Source organism: Phocoena sinus, chromosome 6, assembly GCF_008692025.1.
Source record: "Phocoena sinus isolate mPhoSin1 chromosome 6, mPhoSin1.pri, whole genome shotgun sequence".
Taxonomy (NCBI): Eukaryota; Metazoa; Chordata; class Mammalia; order Artiodactyla; family Phocoenidae; genus Phocoena; species Phocoena sinus.
In genome coordinates, this window is record NC_045768.1 from 1,396,814 (window position 1) to 1,417,305 (window position 20,492).

The following is a 20,492-nucleotide window of genomic DNA, read 5'->3' on the forward strand; positions in this document are numbered from 1 at the left end:
TGGAGCCCGATTTCTAACCATCAGGGAAGGAATCCAAGCAGGCCCTGAAGGGCAGGCTGGGGTCAAAGGGCAGGGGGGCTGGGCAGGGGCATCTCCTTGCTGAGCTCTCCTGCACAGAATAGGTGAGGTCTTCCCTGCACGGTCACATGCCAGGCCTGAGGTCCTTCAGGCCCCATCAGCTCCTGGGCTCGTTGTTCCATCTTGCAGGCAAGAGGCGCTGCCTGCCTGTCCCACAGATGGCCTTGCCCTGCCTGGGAGATGCTGAAGGGTTGGCAGTGGGTTGGCAAACTTCCAGATGGGGTAGGAAGGGTCCCGAGGCCCAGGGAACCACTAGTCTTTGGCTGACTCATTCACTCGACAGACAGGAGGGATGAGGATGGAGAGGCGGGCCGGAGCTGCTCCCGGGGGAGCATTAAGGAACCTCGGCATCCCCGGCAGCGGGGCGCTTGGAGGGTTTTTAGGCAGGGGGGCCGTGGAGGGTTTGGGCGTTGGCAGGCTCGCTGTGTGTGCAGGGTGGGCCCTGGGTGGAGGAGCTGTCTCTACAGTCCAGCAGGATTCTGGAGACCCCAGGAAGCGGGGGAGAGGGCTCCGGAGCAGGGGTCAGGCTGTCCTGGAGGCCTGAGACTTTCAGGGTCTCCAGCCAGGGTTTTCCACGGGGCTGTTGGGGGAGAATGAGGGAGACCGTTGCCTATTCCAGTGGCGCCGTGGTGACCAGGGTGGAACAAAGGCTGGTCGACACTCGAGTCGGGACCCTCTGGGTGGCAGCTACAGACTCGTTTCCGGTCTGTCCCAGCCAGATGTGCAAGCCAAGCACAGCCCTAGGTGGGGTGCGAGGGGCCGGCCCGAGTGCAGCCAAGGGGCAGAACCTTCTCCCTGAGCCCAGCTCTGGCCTAACTGGGCACCGGCAGCTCCCCCAGGAGCGGGGCGCCCGCCCATCCCCATTTCAGCTGTGACTCACGCGGAACGCCCCCGTCTCTCTCCTCGGGGACAGAGGGCCCCGATGACCTCAGCTCGTCCAGCAGGTCATTCTCCCTGTCCCCACATGCAGGGGCCCATCAGCCAAACTCAGGACCTGGCCATTGGTCACTCAGGGGCCTCAGTGCCCAGTGTCATCAGTCACCAGCTTCCCCTTGGAACCCTCTGGAAGCAGGGTATGGGGCAGGGCCTGGCTCTTTTTTTTTTATTATTGTGGTAAAACACACATAACATAAAGTTTACCATTTTAACCGTGTTTAAGTACAAAGTTTCTTTGTTTTTGCGGGTTTGACTCCTCTAGGGACTTCATATGAGTGAAATCCTATAGGGTTTGTCCTTTCGTGTGGGCCTTGTCTTGAGGCCCCTCCTGCCAGTGGGGTTGGGTGCGGAGGACGGAGGGACAGGCTGAGGCAGGGACCCAGCTGCACCGCGGAGGCCTGGAGAGTCCCTCGGGAGAGACTTTCCCCGTGCTCCCCAGGCCCCTGGGGACGCGATGGGCCGGGCCCAGCTCTCACATGGTCACTGGCTGGTTGGCTTCCGAGATGCAATGTCCACCCAGCGGGGGACAAAGACGAATGAGACCAAACAGAGCAGGGCCGGGTGCCCACCCTGGCCCTCGGGCAGCTGCTCCACTCCAGTCGGCCTCTGTGCCTTCTGTGGGACTTGGATCTCCTGTCCCCGCCTGTCCAGCTGGGCGGATCCCACTGTGCGAAGGCCCCTCTGGGTCCAGCGCTCACTCCTCCTCTCCCTGAGGAGCTGATGTCCCGTCTGGCCGGCTGCCCTGCCGTGGCTTCGTCTGTGGGCCTGTTCAGTCGTTTATTCATTCAACAAACATGAGTGCCATGGGCCGGCCCGAGCTGGGTGCAGGGGATGGAGATGGGAGGCTACGGCTGTGCTCGGGGGTTCTCGGGACGTGTGTCCAGTCGAGGCTGCGAGGGTGGGTGAGGTGAGCCCAGCCCGCAGGGGACTGCCCGGGGGGGGTGGGGTTCCCATGCAGAGGGCCGTGAGGGGACAGTCAGGGGCCTCGCGAGCTGGCTGATCCCGTGTGTTGCATTGCGACTCAACCTTCTCTCCTTTCTTTCCGTCTGTCTCCTCTCTCTGAAGTTCCACGGGAAAAAACCAAAAGGATGAAAAGTAGCTCTTGCAAAAGAGAGAAGACCCCCAAGCTGCCTGCCCCTAGGAGAGCTGCCAAAGACACAGGTAGGGTTGGCCCATTTGGGGCCAGGCAGGGCGTGGGGACGGGAGGTTACCATCCAGGCTCAGGAGGTGGGCACATGGCTTGTTTCTGGAGCCAGGACGGCTGGTGCAGCGCTGACTCCGCCTCGGAAAGGCGGGCGTGCAGTGGGGGGCATGTGAGCTGGTGGCGGACAGATGTGCGTGCTTTCTCGTGACTCGGTGTCACTGGCTGAGCTCTGGCCGTTTGGCTGCCATCGGTGGCGGGAAGCATGGCTGTGGTCTGTCGCCTGGTTTGAGATTTAGACTCCAGGCAGTGAGGCCGGGGTGCCTGTTTCCCCTGGGGTGCCCAGTGGTGGGAAAGGCTGGGTGACGTCCGCTTCCGTTGGAGACGTGTCGGCCGTCTGTGACCCAAGAGAGGTCTGTTCAGGGATCTTGGTGGTGCTGGGTCACACTCACAGAGGAATTCCTAATTCAGGTGTCTTTTCCTGAGGGCTGGGTGGGGTGTTGGCATCCAGCAAAGACCCAGCTGCCCAGCCTGGTAGGTTCGTGGAGCTCGTGGGGTGAATGCGCTGGACGTGGGTGTGTGGGGAACAGAGGGGGCGGCCTTCCTCCGGGGCCTTCCTTCAGCATGTTCTGGGCCAGGGAGGAGTGGCCTCGCTCAGTGTCGGACTCTGTCCGAGTGTGCCATGTGCTCAAGCGACAGTAGCTCACGTGACCCTCACAGCTCTCCTCGAAGGCAGGTGGGCTCACTCCCACTTTGTAGATGAGGAAACTGAGGCTCAGACAGGTTCAACAGCCCTGCCCAGGACCACACAGGCGAGCCGGGGTTGGGCCCTGGCAGCTCCAAGCCTGTGCTCCCTACCTGAGAGAGTCCAGCTGTGCGTACCTGGGCCCACGCCAGGGCACCTTCTCCAGGCCCACCCTCGGGGCCTGGGCTCTGGGACCACTGTACCATGGGCTTCGGAGACGCCAGCCAGAGCCCCCTGGTTGGAGAAAGCCCTGGGAGGCTGAGGTCGGCTCTGTGGGGCCCCTGGTCTCGGAGTCAACAGCACCGGGGGGTTGAGCTGTTTCTGTGCATCTCTATGCCTCAGTTTCCCCAGGGTATGAGGTCACAGTCCTGGACGGGAGTGGGCCATGTGTGGTGTGCCTACGCCACCAGACACCGCCTCCTCTGCCCTTGGGCAGGCCGACGGTTCCAGCAGGAGGAGCACCTGTCCTTCTCTGGCTGGAGGTGGGCCCTGAGTGAGGTGGGGATGTATCAGGAAAACCTCCACTGGAACCAGAGTGAGGGATGCTGGGAGACATGGAGAAGGTTCCGGAAGGCCACTGAAAAAGCACAAAATATAACAGTTTTCTGCATCGCGTTCCCCCCACCCCACCCCACCCTCCACCATTCCTCGGCATTTTGGTTTGTTTTATTTTAACGGCTCCCTTGAAAGATGACCTGCCTTCTGCCTGACACTGGGTCAAAAGGGCGTGGGCCGCATTCGTCACCGTAACCGCCGTGTCACCCTGATGGAGGTGGCCATTAGTTTCTGTCAGTTACGAAGTCACAGCTGGGCTAAGGAGAGATGAGTTTGGGTTCAGAGGTCAGAGCCACAGGACTTGGGAATTGGATGAATTAGAAATTTGCTGTAGTTAACAAAAAATTAAACCACAATAGTTATAAAATATTCATCCATCCGGGGCGCAGGAAAATGAAGCCCGATATTTAATTTCAGATCATAGCACCTCACTTTGCATTTTTTATCATAGATTAGGTCGGCCCTGGAACTTTGACAGGGCACTTGGGCACTTCATCCATTTCCACAGATTAAAAATCCTCTCGTAAGAAAATTAATTGCCATTGAACTGCTCCGTGGAAGAAAAAAATGTGCCCATCAGGACCCATTTATTGACCTGGACCCCTCTGGCGGGCTAATGGGAAAGCCAGTGATGGAGGGGGCCTGGGGATGGGGGTGCTGAGAGGGGCCTGGCCAGCAGGTGGCCCCCTCCCTACCTGGTGTGGTCCCTGCCTAGGGCCCCGACCAAGGGAGTGAGGCCATTTTTCTTTTTTTAACATCTTTATTGGGGTATAATTGCTTTACAACGGTGTGTTGGTTTCTGCTTTATAACAAAGTGAATCAGTTATACATGTACACATGTTCCCATATCCCCTCCCTCCTGCGTCTCCCTCCCTCCCTCCCTCCCTCCCTCCCACCCTCCAGGCGGCCGCAAAGCACCGAGGAGTGAGGCCATTTTTGTGCAGTGCAGCAGCTTTAGGGACCAGGACGCAGGACCCTCTCTGGGGAGCCCAACCCCCCAGGTCCCACTCATAGGTCACATGTGGCAGGTGGGCAGTCCAGACTCAGTCCTGATCAGCAGAATTCTGACCTTTCTGAGCAACTCCTGTAGTGAGCGTGACTGCTTTGCTTTTGCATCGTGGTGGCCTTGTGGGGAGACGCTTACAGATGGCGAAACTGAGGCACGGGGGAGTTGTCACTTGCCCAAGGCCAGTGGCTACACAGGAGGAGCTGGGATTTAAACCCAGGTCTGGGACTCCTGAGACCTCACTCTTACCATCCGGTGTCACCAGGGGCCTGGGGCGGAGGGCGTGGTCTCAGGGAGGGGCAAACGAGAGTGCCTTACAGCAGAGACCACCCACCTATCACACCCCGCCCCCTAGACACAGCACGTTCCCCAGCCCAGACCAGGAGGGACTTCAGCCATAGGCCTGAAGGTGGAGCTCCTGCAAGGGGAAGGGTGGTACAGAGCCACGCCCCGAGGCCACGCCTCAGGAAGTACCCCGCCCAGGCCACGACCACGCCCCCGTAAGCCACGCCCCTGGAACAGCCCTGCGGGACACACCCTTCCCTGGGCTAGCTCCCCCTACCCTGGAGATGCAGGCTGTGTAAGCGTCTGAGCTTACACATGTGTGTTTGTGAGCTCAAGGCCGGCGCTGCCTCTGCCGGGGCCCTTGTGGATGGGTTTGTTGTGATGGTGGGGCTGCTATTGGCATTTGGTGAGCGTAACGTGGGATTATGAAGTGAAACATGATGAATGATGTTTATTATGTGACAGCATTTATTAAATAAAGCCGGTTTGTGTTTGGGATGTGTTTGGGATGGGGTGGCTGTTTGTTTCCACGCTCTCCGGGACCCCTTGTCCTGCCAACCTGATTGTCTTCCTTGAGTCCCCTCCCCTATCCCCGCTGAGTCTCACCAGTTTAAAAACAAATTAATTTCCTCTGGCTCAGAGCAAATGATCAGCCGTAAAATTGCCTTCCCCCTCGCCCTGTGTGAGCCCTGCTTGTGCTGGTGACTAGCGTTACTACTGGCCAGCCTTTACTGAGCGTGTGCGGTGTTCCTGGGCCTGTGTTGAATGTTTTACATACAAATCTGAAGGGAGCGCGTTTTATTACCCCCAAGGGTCAGAGAAATCAGGTCACGTTTCAAGGTCATCCTGGGACTCAGCCCTGCCAGGATGCTGGCTAATGGCTGGGAGTGTGGCCCAATCCCCAGAGTGGCCTGGACACGAGGGTTTTCACCCCATCCGCTCTGGGAGCGTGTGAATTGGTCTCCTGGGTCTGCGTGGAGTCACCAGCCTCCCTGTCTGGGTCAGCATCGGAGGGCCCTGGGCACCTGGCTGTGTGTGCGTTTTGTCTTTAAGATTCTGAGTTGGTTGGTGTTTACGCCTGGAGAAAAGGACAAGCTCTGGTGAGGGTGCTGCTTGGGCCCCCTCCTTCCCTCCCTAGGCTTCAGAGCAAGGCACCCTCGAGAGGCCGGGCCCCACCGCGGAATTAGGTACCTGTGCTTCCGCCTCGGCTCTGCTCCGCTCGGGTGGCATCTGGAGTGTGGGCCTGAGGGAGAGACGCCCAGGAAGCAGTGGCATCGGGGTGCGGGCCCGGCACCTCTCTCCCAGCGACCCGTCAGACGCCCTCCAAACCCCCCACCAGATGGGGACTTTGGGGAGTCGCTCCGTTTAAACGCCCAGGGAGAGGATTTCTGTCCCCGAGAGGCACCCTTTCGGCTCCCAGAAGGCAGGGCGCGGCCACCAGGCTTTCCTGACTCAGGGACTGCAGGACGGGAACCACAGCAGCTCCCGGGAGACGTGTCACCTCCCCCCGCGCCCCCCCTTAGTTTTCACCACATTCAGAGGGGGTGGCTCTGCGCCAGGTGCCCAGGCTCAGCCTCGAGTCACCCGACGTGGCACCTGCCCCCAGAGGGCTCTGTGAGTGGATGATGGGTGCAGAACCAACGGGGCCTCAGGGAGAGGGGAGGGGCTGGCTCTGCTCCTCCTGAAGCCCTGCAGCTCTGGCCACCCCTGCGACTACCTGTCTTTGCAGGACACGGCAGGAAGTTGGGAGCTGGTGAGAGTTCCCCTGTCCGCCCCCGGCTGCCTAGATCAGCCTATGCCCACAGCGACTCGCAGGTGTCAACCAGTGCTCCCCACCTGGCTTCCTACCATCAGCCCGTGAACATCCAGGCTGCTATGGCCGTCCTTCGAGACCTCCACCAGCAAATCCAGGCCAGCCTGGAGCTGGCCCAGGGCCACCACCCAAGGCGAGGGCTGGAGCCGCGGGGCCTGGCGGGGAGGAGGTGGCAGAGCCCCTGGAAGCCCCCAGACTTGCGGGACTCCTGGAAGAGCCCTCGGGCCGTGACGGAGGGGGTGCCTGCGTCCGAGAGGGCTGGGAGCCTGCCCATGGCTCCGAGCTGGAGCACCTCGGCCAGGTGGGAGTCCTGTCTGCAGAGGACCTGGGCGGCCCAAGGACGAGATCCCTCCTTCCGGGGGCCCGGGAGCCCCATGGAGAGGCTGAACTCCTTCCCTCAGCGGCCCTGGAGCGCCTCGGCCAGGCGGACCTCCTGTCCACAGAAGACCTGGGCGGCCCAAGGACAGGACCGCTCCCTCCGGAGGCCCGGGAGCCCCCCTGAAAGATGGGGCCCCTTCCTGCAGCGGCCCCAGAGCACCTCGTCCAGGCAGGCCTGGGGTCTGCACAGGGCCTGGACCTCTTGTGAAGACTGGGAGGGCCCCGCCCGAAGGCCCTGGAGCCCTGCCTTCACGCAGGGGCCCGGCCCCCAGTGCCAGGGCAGGGATCCACTGCTGACCCCCGCGGGGACGAAGCTCGCCTGGCCAAGGCCCAGCCAGGGTGCCCTTTGGAACATGCCTGGGAAGGAGAATGAGGTGCGACCCTCGCCGCCCTGCCCGAAGCCCCGGGGCCCCCTGCACAGCTCCGAGTCCCTGCAGGAGTTCATGCACCAGAAGACGGAGGCCTGGTGGCAGCAGGCCCTAAAGAAAAAGGTCTCTGCCACGCAAGCGCTGGAGCTCAGAAACCAGAGGCTGCAGGGCGTCTACAGGAAGCAGAGGGAGGCCATCCCCGTGGTCTCCCAGACGACGCCCGGCATCGTGACCTTCATCCCGCATTCTGCACAGTCCAGGGTATGCACCAGCTCAGCCACCGAGGTCCCCCGGGGTCCCCTGGCTGTGGCAGGGCTCTGCGGGGACCCCACTGCCTCTGTCTCTGTCCCCAAAGAGGGGACCCCTGAGGGACCCAGCCTGAGACCCTTGTGGAGGCCGGGGCCAGCTCTGAGGCTGAGACAGGGCCTGGGGCCTTCTGGTCCAGCCCGGGCTCTGACGACGTCCTTCTCCTCTGCTTTAGGGCCTGGAAGCCGCCGGGGGCCCAGGAGCACCTGTGCCGCAGTGGAGCAGGGTGACTTCCGGCACGGTGCTGGGGGACCAGGACGCCCCGGGCAGGTGGGTGTTCAGGGGCCGGGACTGCACTTCCCGGGCGGCTCTCCCGGGCGGGGGGTCGCGCCGTCCGTCCAGAGCTGCACGGAGCCTGTGGTCAGGGCTGCGTTAGTTTTCGCTGAGGTGAGATTCCCATCACGTTAGGTTAACATTTATAAAGAAAACTGTTCGGTGGCGTTTGGCACGCTCACAGTGTTGTGGAGCCACCATCTCGTCCCCAGAACATTCCGCCACCCTGAAGGGAGACGCGTCCCCGTCAGCCGTCACTCCCGGCCTGCCGTCCATCTGTGTGTACGCATTCACCTGTTCTGATGTCTCGTGTCAGTGGAATCCTATAGCATGGGGCCATGGTGCCAGGCTTCCTTCCCTGAGCGAGTTTTCCAGGTTCGTCCACGTTGTGGCCTGTGCAGGACTTCCTTCCTTGTCATGGCCGAGTAATACTCCACTGCACGATCTCCCACGTTTTGCTTACCAGGGGCAGCTGATGGACTTGTGTGCTCTTCCTCCTTTTGGCTGCTGTGAGTGGAATGTCTGAGCACCTGTTTTCGGCTCTCTGGTGCACGCACCCAGGAGTGGCATTGCCGGGTCGTGTGGTAGCTCCATATTTAACCGGTGGAGGAACTGCCAGGCTGTTTCTGGCAGTGGCCGCACCGTTTTGCATTCACAGAGCAGTGCACGAGAAATCCAGTTTCTCCCTGTCTTCACCAACACTTATTTTCTGGGTTGGTTTTCTTTTCCCTTGCATTCGTTTATGCTTTGTTTTCACTGCCGTGTGCTTTCATTTCTCTGGGGCAACTGTCCAGGAGGCCACGCCCCGAGCAGCATCTTGAAGTGCAGGGTGGGAGACCTTCCCCCACTTTACTGGGGGAGTTGAGTGTCCAGGCTCCCTAGAGGCTGGCCTTCCCAGCTCTTGCCCTCGCGGTGAAGGGCTCCGGGGAGTGCCCCGTGGGCTCCAGGCCGGTGCCAGCCACTTCCCGGCCACCTGCCCAATAAAGGAGGGGGAACTCACAGCCAGGCTCCTAGGGTATCATCCGCCCATGGCTAGGGGGAGGGGCTGGCCCAGAGGCTAAGGACAGGGGTCCCCACAAGATGCCGCCCACCGGGAGCTTCCTGCCCTGGGCTCGCTCTGAGCCTGGCTCCTGGATGGGTCTTTGGCAGCCAGAGTTCTGGGAGGGGGCTTTGGGCTGAACCCTTTGGAGCTCAGCGCCCACCCCTCTTTGCAGCCCCTGGACCCCCCACCCGTCCACCTCGGTGGGATGGACACCCTCCCCTGGCCCCTGGCTCCTGGAAATTTCCCTCTCTGGATCCTTTTTGTTTCATTTGTCTTTAAAGTGCGCACTCCTCCCCAAGATTCCAGGTCCACAGGGCTGCCCAGGGGTGTGCGTTTTTTTGTTAACTTTTTAAAGTTGACATCTGATCATATCCAGACAAGGGCGCGGGTCCTAGGTGTGCAGCTCAGTGAATGCTCGCACGCTGAGCACGTGTGTAACCTGCACCGGGGCTGAGAAACCGCTCGCACCCGAGGGCAGCCCCCCGCCGTGGGAAGTGCTGGCAGGGGCTCCTGCCTGTCGGGCTCCTTCTGCTGGGCACGATGCTGGAGCGGGGGCTGTCGCTGTGGTGGAGGAGGCTGCAGGTCCTTCATCGTGCTTCACTCTGTCCTTTTTTTTTTTTTTGCCACTTAAAAAAATTGTGGTAAAATACACATGACAAAATTGTAAAATTTTGTTAAGACCATAAAATCTTAAGCAGTTTTCAGTGCACAGGTCGGGGCGTTACGTACATCCAGACTGCTGTGCGACATCACTACCGTCGTCTCCAGGACCTTCTCATCTTCGGTGTCACAAACTGAAACTGTCCCCGTGAAACACTCGCTCCCCATCCCCCACCCCCCAGCCCGGGGCCCCACCGTCCTACTTTCTCTCTCTATGAATCTGATTCCTTCTGGGACCCTTTTGTGACTGGCCTGTTTCACTCAGCATGGTATCCTCAAGGTTCATCCATGTTGTAGCCTATTTCAGAACTTCTTTCCTTCTTAAGGCTGAGTGATATTCCATTGTATGGATGGACCACACCTTGTTCATCCATTCGTCTGTCCATGGACACTTGGGTTGCTCCTACCTTTTGGTTGTGAATGGTGTTGCTGTGAACACAGGTATGCAAACATCTCTTCAAGCCCCTGCTTCCAATTCTGTGCGATATGTACCCAGAATTAGAATTGCTGGGTCATATGAGAATTCTGTGTTTACTTTTTGAGGAACCTCCGTACTGTTTTCCATTTTATATTCCACCAACTGCGCACGAGGGTTCCAACTTCTCCACATACCTGTCAACGCTTGTTCTTTTCTTTTTCTTTAATAGTGCCCATCCTAAAGGGTGTAAGGTGGTGTCTCATCGTGGCTTTTTAAAAATATATTTATTTATTTGGCTGCACTGGGTCTTAGTTGTGGCACGTGGGATCTTTAGTTGCGGCATGCGGGATCTAGTTCCCCAACCAGGGATCGGACTCGGGCCCCCTGCATTGGGAGCGCGGAGTCTTACCCACTGGACCACCAGGGAAGTCCCTCACTGTGGCTTTCATTTGCATTTCCCTAATTATTAGTGATGTTTAGCATCTTTTCACATGCTTCTTGGCCATTTGTATGTCTTCTTTGGAGAAATGTCTATTAAAGTCTGCCTGTTTTTTCATTAGGTTATTTGGGTTTTTGTCGTTGTTGAGTTGTAGGAGATATACTCAGGGGAGAAGTCTCTGATCAGATCTGGGTTTGTAAATGTTTTCTCTCATTCTGTAGGTTGTCTTTTCATTCTGTTGATTGGGTCTTTTGATGCATATAAGTTTTTAATTTTGAAGTAGCCCGGTTTATCTATTTTTTTCTTTTTTTTGTTACCAGTGCTTTTGGTGCCATATCCAAGAAATCATTGCCAACCATCCTCCTCCTTTCTAACAGCCACGTGTGGTCTGCCCTATGGATCCACCATAATCGCCCCCTGGTCATAAGTAGACGCAGTGAATAGACTCTGGGCCTGCCACAGAAGCTGCCGCTACGCGCATCCCTGCACACGCGTGTTTCCCACGCGCCTGGAGAGGGTGCCCTAGGGCTGACCGTCTTCCCCTCTCTCCCTGCAGCTTCTGCCTGTGTTTGAACAGAGCCTTGAACCCGACTGAAACTCTGGAGGTGGGAGGCCCCCGAGATGGCTGGGAGGGCGCCCCCCTGCTGACGTCAGCCAGTTCTTCCCTGGGCCCCCTGCAACTCCAGGACCTGACCACCCACTACTCAAGCCCGGGGCTGTGCATCTGCCTGGACCCCGAGGAGTCCGAACGCCTGGGCACGCCAGGCCCCCTGCACTTCTGGTACAAGCAGGCCCGGCTGCAGGCCCTGGAGACCATGGCCAACATCCTGAAGCAGCGAATCGATGTCCTGACCGACAGGCTGAGCAGGTCCGAGGCGACGGACGCAGCGCGGGGGCCCGTCCCAGGCCCGCCGCCCCCAAGCTCCAGCGCACCAGCCTGCCCCAGAGCCCTGGTGCCCAACGTGGGCGGAGGGGCACCCTGGGACTGGGCAGGCATGCGGGCCAGGCCGCTTCTCTCTACCACCTGCTTCCCGGACACTGAGACGCTGCCCTGGAGCCCTGGCTGGGAACGGCTGCAGAGCGTCAGCCCAAGGGGCCACCAGGCCAGCAAGCCCCAAGGTAGGGCCGGCCCCGGGGCCGCGGATGACCACTTGCCCCGTCGGTGGCCAGGGGGACCCCACTTTCTCCCTGCCTCTGGGTTTCTTCTCCTGAAAGGGGCGGGGGTACATTGACAAGACCACAGAAATTGTCCCTCTGCAGCTGTTGTCACCATCTTGCCTCTGGCTGGCGGAGGGGTGGGGCCTGGTCCTGAGCCTGACGTGCCCACCACCTCTCTGCCCTGCCTCCTGCAGAGGGGCAAGAAAGCAGGACCAGGGTCCCTCCTGCCAGGGGGGTGGGGGCCCCGTCCTCACTCCCCACCGACCAGCTTACCGGCGCCCGTCTCTCCAAAGGTTTCATGGAGGATGGGCACTCGGAGCTGGACAAGAGGCAGGCGAGAACCCTGGCTTCCTTCCAGACCCTCAGCCCCTTCGCAGGGAGGTAAGCCTGGGCGCCGCTCCTGAGCAGCCTTGTGCCCCCAGGGTGGGTGCCGCCGGCCCGTGACAGAGCCCGTAACAGGTCCAGTGACATGGCTTCTGACCCGTCCGGGGAGAGGTGCTGGCCTTGGACGCCTCTGGCGGGGCTGTGCACAGTGGGCCATGTGGAAACACTCGGCCAGGCGTCCCGTGTGGCTGGCAGGCTGGTTGTGTCTGGGGGACACGGAGACAGGCAGTCCTCCATCCGGGTCGGTGGCCCATGTCGAGTTCTCAGGACCACCCGTCCACAGCCCCTTGCACCTTCTCGTGGCTTCCGTCTCCAGCACTGGCCTCCTCTGGGGTCACTTCACACAGGTCCCTTTGCACGGGCCCAATTACAGACAGATGACCGGCCCGGGGCAGGGGCACTTGGGGCCAGCCCCACCTGGGCCTGCAATGTGGCTTCAGTAGCCACCATCCAGGGCCAGCCGCTCTCCTGGGGACCTTTTGCTGTTCCGGGCCTCACCCCAGGCCCCCAGAGTCTCGGCCGGCCTCCCCCTGAGGTCCAGTTGCTGTCACTCCCTGTCCTCTCTGTCCTCCGGCTCATTTCCCCCCAGCAGCCAGTGACCCTGCTCTGTACCCCCAGCCCCTCCAGGAGGGGGCGTCCTCCAGCCCGGGGCAGGTTTTGTCCACAAAGCCTCCAAAGGTTGGGCTGCGCAGGGGAGCTGCTTTCTTGTCACCTGGCCTTCCCTGAGCAGCTGTGGCCCCCAGTCTTCCCAGGACTCGGGGACAGGCTTGTCTCCTTCTGCAAGGACGCACCCCTCTCCCGCCCCAAGAACTGTTCCTTCTGCCACATCGCCCGCCTGTCTGCCCAGGGGTTCCTGCAGGCGCGGGTCCCCGTCCAAGCCTGCTCACCCGCCAGTGGTGCCCTACTGGTCCCCAGCCCCGCCCACCTCCTTCCTTGGCACCCGCACCAGGCGGTTGTCAGACACCCCTGGCCCCCTCCCCTCTCCGTCCTGGGGCTGAAGCGCCGGGGGGCAGCCGTCCCTGCCTGGCCCCCACGCAGGCCCTCCCTGCTTGCCCACTCACCTTGTGCGGCCACACGTCCTCGTCCTCCGGGACTCCAGGCTCGACAGCTCAGAACCGGGGCGGGGGAGGGGGTTCCAGAGGGGGACAGGCCAGTGGGTGGTCTCCAGGGGGCTGGCCTTGGCTCGTTGTCAGTATCGTCCAGAGCCCGCTGGGAGGGATGCCGGGGGCTTCTCCCCGCCCCCTTTACCCGGTCTGTCCTGGGCTTGCTGCCCTCCTACGTGTGGCTGCCCTAGGGCCTCCGGGGGTCAGTGCAGATCCCAGGCCTGTGCTTAAAGCTGGTGGCCTTGAGCACATTCACGGCCCCCCACCAGCCTCAGAGTTCCCCCTTGGAGATGGGGGGTGGCCCTGAATCCACCCTGATTCCCCCAGCCCTGCCTCACCCTCCCTCCCCTCCCCCAGCCCCTCCCCTGCCCAGCCTCAGCGCAGTTACTGAAACTGAATTGTTGACACCAGTAGGGGTCAGCATCGGGCTGGACTTCACGTCCTCTGCACCTACCCCCCCAATCCTGCTCCCCGTCTAGAGCTTGAGAAGGGGAGACGGGTGGGAGAATTCTCCAGAGGTTACTTTCAGTGCCCTAGGCTGTAAGGTGGACAGCCTACAGTTGTGTGTCCCGCTGCTGGAAAGCCAGCAAGGTCTCCGGGGCTCAGGCCCAGAAGGTGTCAAAGCGGAGGGGTGTTCGGGACCTTCCCACCAGGGGCACTGTGTCTCCCTCCCCACCTCAGCCTGGCCAGGCCGGGAGAGACAGGAGGAGGTGGAAATCGTTCAGAGCCGTGCCCTGGACGTCCCAGCACCCTTGGAGCCCAGGGATCAGGGCCCAGGGGCTGGCTGGGCCTCTCAGGCCTCCGGAAGGCACCTGGCCCGGCCCAGTCTTCTAAACTAGCAGTCTCCACTCACTGCTTCACGGGGCTGCTTTGCTGCCGTGCCTCTGGTCACCTCGCTGCCCGAGTGAGTCCAAGGATGCAGGTCACAGCTCTCCTCTCCAGGGCCTGGCCCGTCCTGCCACCTCTCAGGCCAGTTCCTGAGTCGGGGTGGGTCTCCTCCACCGAGTCCTTTCCCTGCTGGGGCCACAGTGCTCGGTGGCCTGGTGGGGGCCAAGCTTGTTACCGGCATCGTGTGGTGAGGACACCAGGGTTTCCCGCCCCCGTGGGGCTTGGGCCCCTGAGGCCCAGTCCACCCCAGCATCTCTGGAAGGAAGGACAGAGGAGTGTGTGCCCCAGCCGTGTGCCTGCCGTCACCCCGCAGGCCTCCCTGCACCTCATGCAGTGCTTGCAGCAACGCTGAGGGCTGTGTGCTCACCCCCATTTTACAGATGGGGAAGCTGAGGCTGGCAGAGGAGAATTGACCTTGCCCAGGGTCACGTAGCCTGGGGGAGGACAAGCCAAGTTTCAGACCCAGGGTATGGACTCCAGAGCCCCCAGTTTTTCTGCTACACCTGTTCCCTGGCCAGTGGTTCTCAAACTGTTCCCTGGGAACTCGTTAGAAATGCAGAGTGCCCGGCCCATCCCAGCGCGCCTGAATCTGCTATGCTGGGGGTGGGCCCAGTGATCAGGCGATTCTGATGCTCACTGAAGTTTGAGAACCACTGCCCTAGAGAGTCTAGACCAGTGGTCAGCAAGCCACAGCCCTCTAGAGCCACTGCCGGTCTTTGTAAATAAAGTTTTATTGGCACACAGCCATGCTCATCATTTACATAATGAGTGTGGCTGCTTTCCTGCTACAAAGGCAGAGCTGAGTGGTTTCCACGGAGACAGAGACCGTGTGGCCTGCGTCTGTCCCTCTATGGGAAATGCTTGCCGTCCCTGCTCTAGACACTTGAGGGAGAATGGCTTGTGGACTGATGGCCTTCCCTTTGAGCAGCCTTGGAGGACGCAGCTCCTTCCTGCCCTTTGTTGATCCCAGGTGGGGGTTATAGCATCCTAAGTTCTGGGTTGGGAAGGAGGGAGCGAGAGAGTCCCCCTGTCTCCATGACTACGCGTTCCTGGAGCCCCTGCTGCCACTGCCTCTAGGAACTCACCCCTGACCATCGGAGCCCGCGGTCGGCGCTCCTGCCCCAGCATCCCTGGGGTCATTCTAGGATCAGCCCCTGGGCCCATCCCTCGCCTCCTCGGCATCTCTCGTCTGGGCCCCAGGGCCACTCCCTCTTCCTGGAACAGTCTTTTCACGCCATCTCCCCGGCAGGACTGTGAGCTGTAGGGTAGGGGCGGGGTGGTGGGTCGCCTGGGAAGCACAGCAGGTGCTCAGCGAACACCTGTGGGGCTGGAGGAGGGCCCACCTCCATGGTCTGCGGGTGTGGCCGGTGTCTTCAGTCACTCAAGGGCATCCTGGGTCACTCGGTGCAGGAGGGGCAGCCACGTGTGCCGATGAGACGTGAGGCAGGCTGTCGGCACAGCTCGTCCGAGCCCGTCACACACACCTGGGCTGCACAGCCATCTGTGCCCCAAGCCCCTGATCCGGGCAGCTGCAGCCCACCTGTGCCCAGCGGCTCTCCCACCCCACCTGGACTGCTGCCCTCTCGGGGGGGGGGGGGGGCCCAAGGCCACGCCTTCCTTCTTCTCCTGTGGCGGATGTGCTGGGCAGCCCTGGGTGAGGCTGAGCTCGCCCTGTTGGAGGGCAGGTCTCTGAGTCTGACTGGACCAGTTTGACCCCGGCCTCCTTGGTCATCCGGCCAGCTCAGGCCCCTCTGTGGACAGGGCGGCAGTGCCGGCACGAGAAGATGGTGCTGATGCTTAGAGCTAAGATGTGGGCCCTGCTGCACTCTGGGCCTGGTGGACAGTCCTCCTTAGCAGATGGCCGAGGGGACAGAGACAGAGGACATGCCCCATGCCTGTCACTGCTAGAGCAGCCGCTTTGCAGGAGCAGACCCAGGGCAGGCGAGGGCTTTCGGGCAAACGGTGCTCTGATGCTGGCCCCAGCGCCGATGGTGACCGTGGATGCCGAGCGCTCCTGCTGGGCGCTGGTCCCCCTGGGTCCGGGTGCAGAGCCTGAGTCGCCGCTCACAGACCAGGCCCCGCAGAGCTGGGAGATCCTGAGGGTGTGGACATCTACAGGCCCCGCCTGCTCGCCACTGCCCTCCTGGCCCTCTGGTCCTTTGGCCCTTAGGTCTCCCTGGCCACTGGGTCTGCAGGAGAGCCCAGATTACCACCCCTCCCCGCCAGCCCTCAGCTGTCCCCTGCCTCGAGGATGTTCGCTGCTCACACAGGTGTTTGTGTGTCCCCAGCTCACTCGGGGCGCCAGCCGCGCCAGACCCCCGCTGCGGCTCCCTGCGGCTGGAAGAGATGCGGTCGGCCAGAGGGGCGGGCTTGGTCACGCCCTTGACCCTCCGGAGCTGCGGTAAGGGCGAGCCTGTGGACAGGCCCTGGGCCGGCTGGTCGGGTGGCCAGGGAGGTCCGCTGGGGACCCGCTCCACTGCCTGATGCTCGGCAAGGTTCTGCGGTGGAGAGAGATGCTCTTCTACGTGGAGAGCATCCACGCATCGGGATTAAAGTTTTTCGGAGGCTCTCAGGGCCCAGCCTCTTGCTGTGTTCTCTTGCCGTGCTTCTGTTGTGACAGTTTGCTCCCCCGAGAGTCAACGGCTTGTTTCATCAACGGCTCTGCTCCCGGGGCCCAGCCTTCTGCCTTCTCCTTTGAGCCGAAGGGTTTTTCCCCCGTTACAGCTTAGGAGGCTTGCCCAGGGCCGGTGCATAGCCAGGGCCAGGGCAGGGGGTGCTCCCGCCTGGAGCCCTCCTGGGTTCAAGCCTTCTTCGTGGCAGCAGGCCAGGCCTAAGCCCCAGCGTGGGCTGGACTGTGGGATGCTCTGTCCAGTGGGGGCTCAGGGAGGGGCAGCTGGAGGTCCCTGGCACGGTGCTGGGGACCGAGCACCTACTCTGAAAGGCCTGGGATGTGATTTGCCGTTTAAGCCTCATTTTTCAGTTGGTTTTCTTCAGAAGTTTTAAGAGCGGGAATAAAACGTGCTCACGTCTGTCTGTAGGAGAATCGGGCACTGCAGGTGCATCCGGAGCAAACCCCCAGCCCCTGCTCCTCTCAGGAGCAGCCCCAGATAAAACCTGTACCTCCTACAGGGCCGGCTGGAGTTGCCCGTCTCCCAAGGCGGGCAGTGAGGCGTGTGGGGTCAGTGGCCTGCGAAAGGCCCGGGGGCAGTCAGAAGCCCCAGGTTTCCCCCTGGTGTCTGGGTGAGGGGAAGGGAGGGAGGAATTTCAGCCCTGGGCTCTGGCGTCCCGCAGACCTGGGGTTGCAGCACGGGATGTGGCAGACCCCTCGTGGATGAGCAGCTTCCCCAGGGGCTGCCCAGCAGCGGCCTCCCTGACAGACGCCTGCCCCTCCCTGGAAGGCAGAGGGCCCTCAGGCCAGGCAGGGCGAGGGGCTGGGGCCCAAGCCCTCAAGGGGCTGCCAGAACCCTCCTGCAGACCAGGCTTCCTCAAGCCCACCGGGGTGGGGCATATGTGTGCTGTTGGACACGTGCACGTGCGTGTGTGTGTGTGTGTGTGTGTGTGTGTGTGTAGAAGGGGCCCCGGGCCCTCTGAGGCAGGAGGCTCTGTGCCACCACATCCCCCTGCCCCTCGCTCCGGGAGACCTCCCCAGCATGGGGAGGGGCTGCTGGGGAGCCCCCTGGTTTCTTGGGTCATCTTCCCTGTGCTCAGAAGAAGCTCGCTGAACACCTGCTGAGCCTGGCACTGACTGGGCACCAGGCCATGCCCTCAAGGTGCCTGCCTTTTGGGGAGGGTGGGGCAGGTGATCAGAAGACACACGTTACGACACATAGCACGTCAGGTCCTGGCCAATAAGTGCCCAAGGGGAGAATCTACCCCGAAGAGGGTAGACATTTCCAGCCCCTCCTCGTCCAGGAAGTGCGGCCCAGTGAGGGGCAGTGAGCTGCCTGGGGCGCCCAGGGATGGGCTGGGACCAGGGCTTGGGCTCAGATGCAGTTCTCTATCCACCCCTCTCCGTCCTAATGGCTGAGCTGGAACTGGGAACCTGGGCACCACCGTCTGTTCCAGAAAGCTGGGAGAGCTCGGGCAACCCTGGCCCCTCTGCACCATCAGCTGCGCCCTGTCTGTAAAATGACGTAACGCAGGGACGCAGGGACGCAGGGAGCTAAGACAGAAAGCAGGAGGGCCGAGCACCGCAGCGCCCTTAGCTTTCACTCCTGCTGGTCCCCAGTGCCAGCTCACTGCGGCCTCCCGGGACGCACAGCCCACGTGCGTCCTGTACACTTGTGTTCACCCACGCAGGGTGGGCAGGCGATGCCCAGGGCGGCGGCAGGGAGGTGGTACAGCGCCTCGGGGGACGGGCAACCCCGCCTGGATCCCATGGTGAGGGCAGAGAAGGGCATCCTCTCAACATCCCCAAGGGGAAAACCATCAGTTGCTGGTTAAAAGGACAAAATCCCTGGGTGGTGGACCACACATCAGGGGTGGGGAAGGTGTGAGCTTTCCCACGATTCATCCCCTCGAGTGGTAGCCTGGGTACCAAGGCAAGGGCAAACAACAGCTGAGGTCAGCGGCCCCTTTGTGCGGAGCTGCCCTTTCCCCAGGGGTACCTCTTGGCCGGGCAAGGGGCTGGGCCATAGCCCTCCTGAGAGAGGAGCAGCCTGGTGGGAGGGTGCCCGGCTGGCCACCAGGGGGCCTATCCACCCCTGCTGTGCCCTCCAGGGAAAAGAGACAGGGCAGAGCGCTGCTTCCCCCCCAACCCCCCCACCCCGCCGCCGCCTCCCACGAGGACGTCCTCCAGGTGGGCGGAGCTGTCGGCCAGGCCCCATCCCCCCATGACCCCCAGAAGGCCCAGGGCCCGATCTTCCAGAAAAAACTGCTGCTCTCCCAGTTCTGCCTTCAGGGAGGCGGGGAGGTGGCTGGACTACCGGCTCTCAGCTCTCAGGCCCTCCTGCGTGAAGGGGCGGAGCCCCAGCTGCCCTCACGCTGTCCTCTGGACAGGGCTGGGCAGCGCCCCTCTCAGTGCATTTGTGGACTGAAATTCTCTGACAGGGTCTCTTTATCCTGAGGCTACAGGCAGCCCCAAAGAATCTTCTGAAATCTGAGCTGCTCCTGCCTGGAGTGGCTGAGAGCAGGATCTCAGGAGCCCGACGCCAAGCAGTGAGCACAGACCAGGGTGCCTGCACAGCGCTCCCGCCAGACGCCTCCTCCAGGAAGCCTCCCAGATAGCACCTGCCAGATGCCTCCTCCAGGAAGCCTCCCAGATAGCACTTGGGCTGGGTCAGGTGCTGCCGCTCGGCATGCCTGGTGGGAGTGAGACTCGTGTTTGTGCCTCTGTCTCTGTGGCCCACAGGAACTTGAGAGTCTGGCTTTCTTGGCAGCTCCGGCTCTTGGGACAGTGCCTGCCAGGCCGGGAGTACTTGGAGAATATTTGCTGAAAGCATGAATGATCTCCTGAGGGCCCCGAGGACCCCTGGGCCCGGCACTGCGCGTCACACACGACGTCTCGCCCTACCTCGGGGCAGGTCCCATCCTCGTGCCCACGTTCACGGAGGAGGACCCCAGTGCTCGGAGAAGCACCCATCACCTCCCTCCAGTAAACGGCAGAGCAGGGATTCGAGCCCAGATGAGTCGGCCAGCCTCCAGCTTTCACCACTGGCGGCAGTGTGTCCCCCCATAGAACTTTCTCCGATGAGAGAAATGGTCTCAATGCTGGGCTCTCCGATATGGTGCCCACCAGCTACACGTGGCTGTGAAGCCACTGGGACGTGGCCAGTGCCACTGAAGAGTGGAATTTTACATTTCTGTTTCCTTTGAGTTTAAATGTAAGCGGCACAGGCAGCTGCCGGCTGTGGTCGGACAGGGAGGCTCCGGCGCTCAGATGCGGCGGCCCCACACCCAGGCGGGGCCCCGTCGGCTTCGTCCTGGTTTGAGGCCGTGGGTCCCCGACCACAGCCCTGTCACCGAGAACACACCTGTCCTCATCCTCATTGCCACGTGTTGAGTGTGTGTTAACCCTCGCGGCCACCAGACGCTCTTGCGGGGCAGGTCGTGCTGGGTTCTTGGGGCTCCTCCCCGGTTGCCGTCAAGAGCTGGGGAGCAAGGCCGGTGCCGTCCTCTGCTCTGCAAGGTGACTGCCAGCTGCTCGGCCACCCAGGGCCGCGCCCGCCTCAGGGACGGCTTGCTTTCTCCTGGGTCACAGCTCAGAGCTCAGGGACACGCAGCCCGTGTCTCCCTGGTGACCTGTCGGGGGTGCCAGCCTGGCCACAGATGAACACAAACTCCCTTCTGTGGGCTGAAGTGCTGGGGGCCTCGGGTCTCTGAAGCTCCTGGGCCCCTGGAGCAGGGTCAGCGGGAACTCGGGGCGGGACCGGGCACCTTCTCCAGCTTTACCCTCTCTCTCGAGGGCCACAGACAAAAGCAAGGGAGGAGTTTCCCCTTCTCGAGGGAACTGCAGCTCAGAACAGACACCTTAAAGGAATTCTGCAAAGTGTCTTCATTTCCCGACGTGGCCAGTCA

The 20,492-nt window shown here is 61.6% G+C and overlaps 1 protein-coding gene across 1 annotated transcript in view; it reads left to right on the forward strand.

Moving 5' to 3' along the window:
* Window positions 1-20,492, forward strand: part of LOC116755553 — a 46,500-nt gene that overhangs the window by 8,645 nt on the left and 17,363 nt on the right. The window contains 11 exon segments of the mRNA XM_032635161.1: window positions 2,080-2,175; window positions 5,800-5,910; window positions 6,476-7,566; window positions 7,787-7,881; window positions 11,000-11,562; window positions 11,895-11,982; window positions 15,054-15,229; window positions 15,738-16,078; window positions 16,265-16,377; window positions 17,106-17,216; window positions 18,696-18,928. Of these exon segments, the coding sequence (XP_032491052.1) occupies window positions 2,080-2,175; window positions 5,800-5,910; window positions 6,476-7,566; window positions 7,787-7,881; window positions 11,000-11,562; window positions 11,895-11,982; window positions 15,054-15,229; window positions 15,738-16,078; window positions 16,265-16,377; window positions 17,106-17,216; window positions 18,696-18,928 (3,018 nt within the window).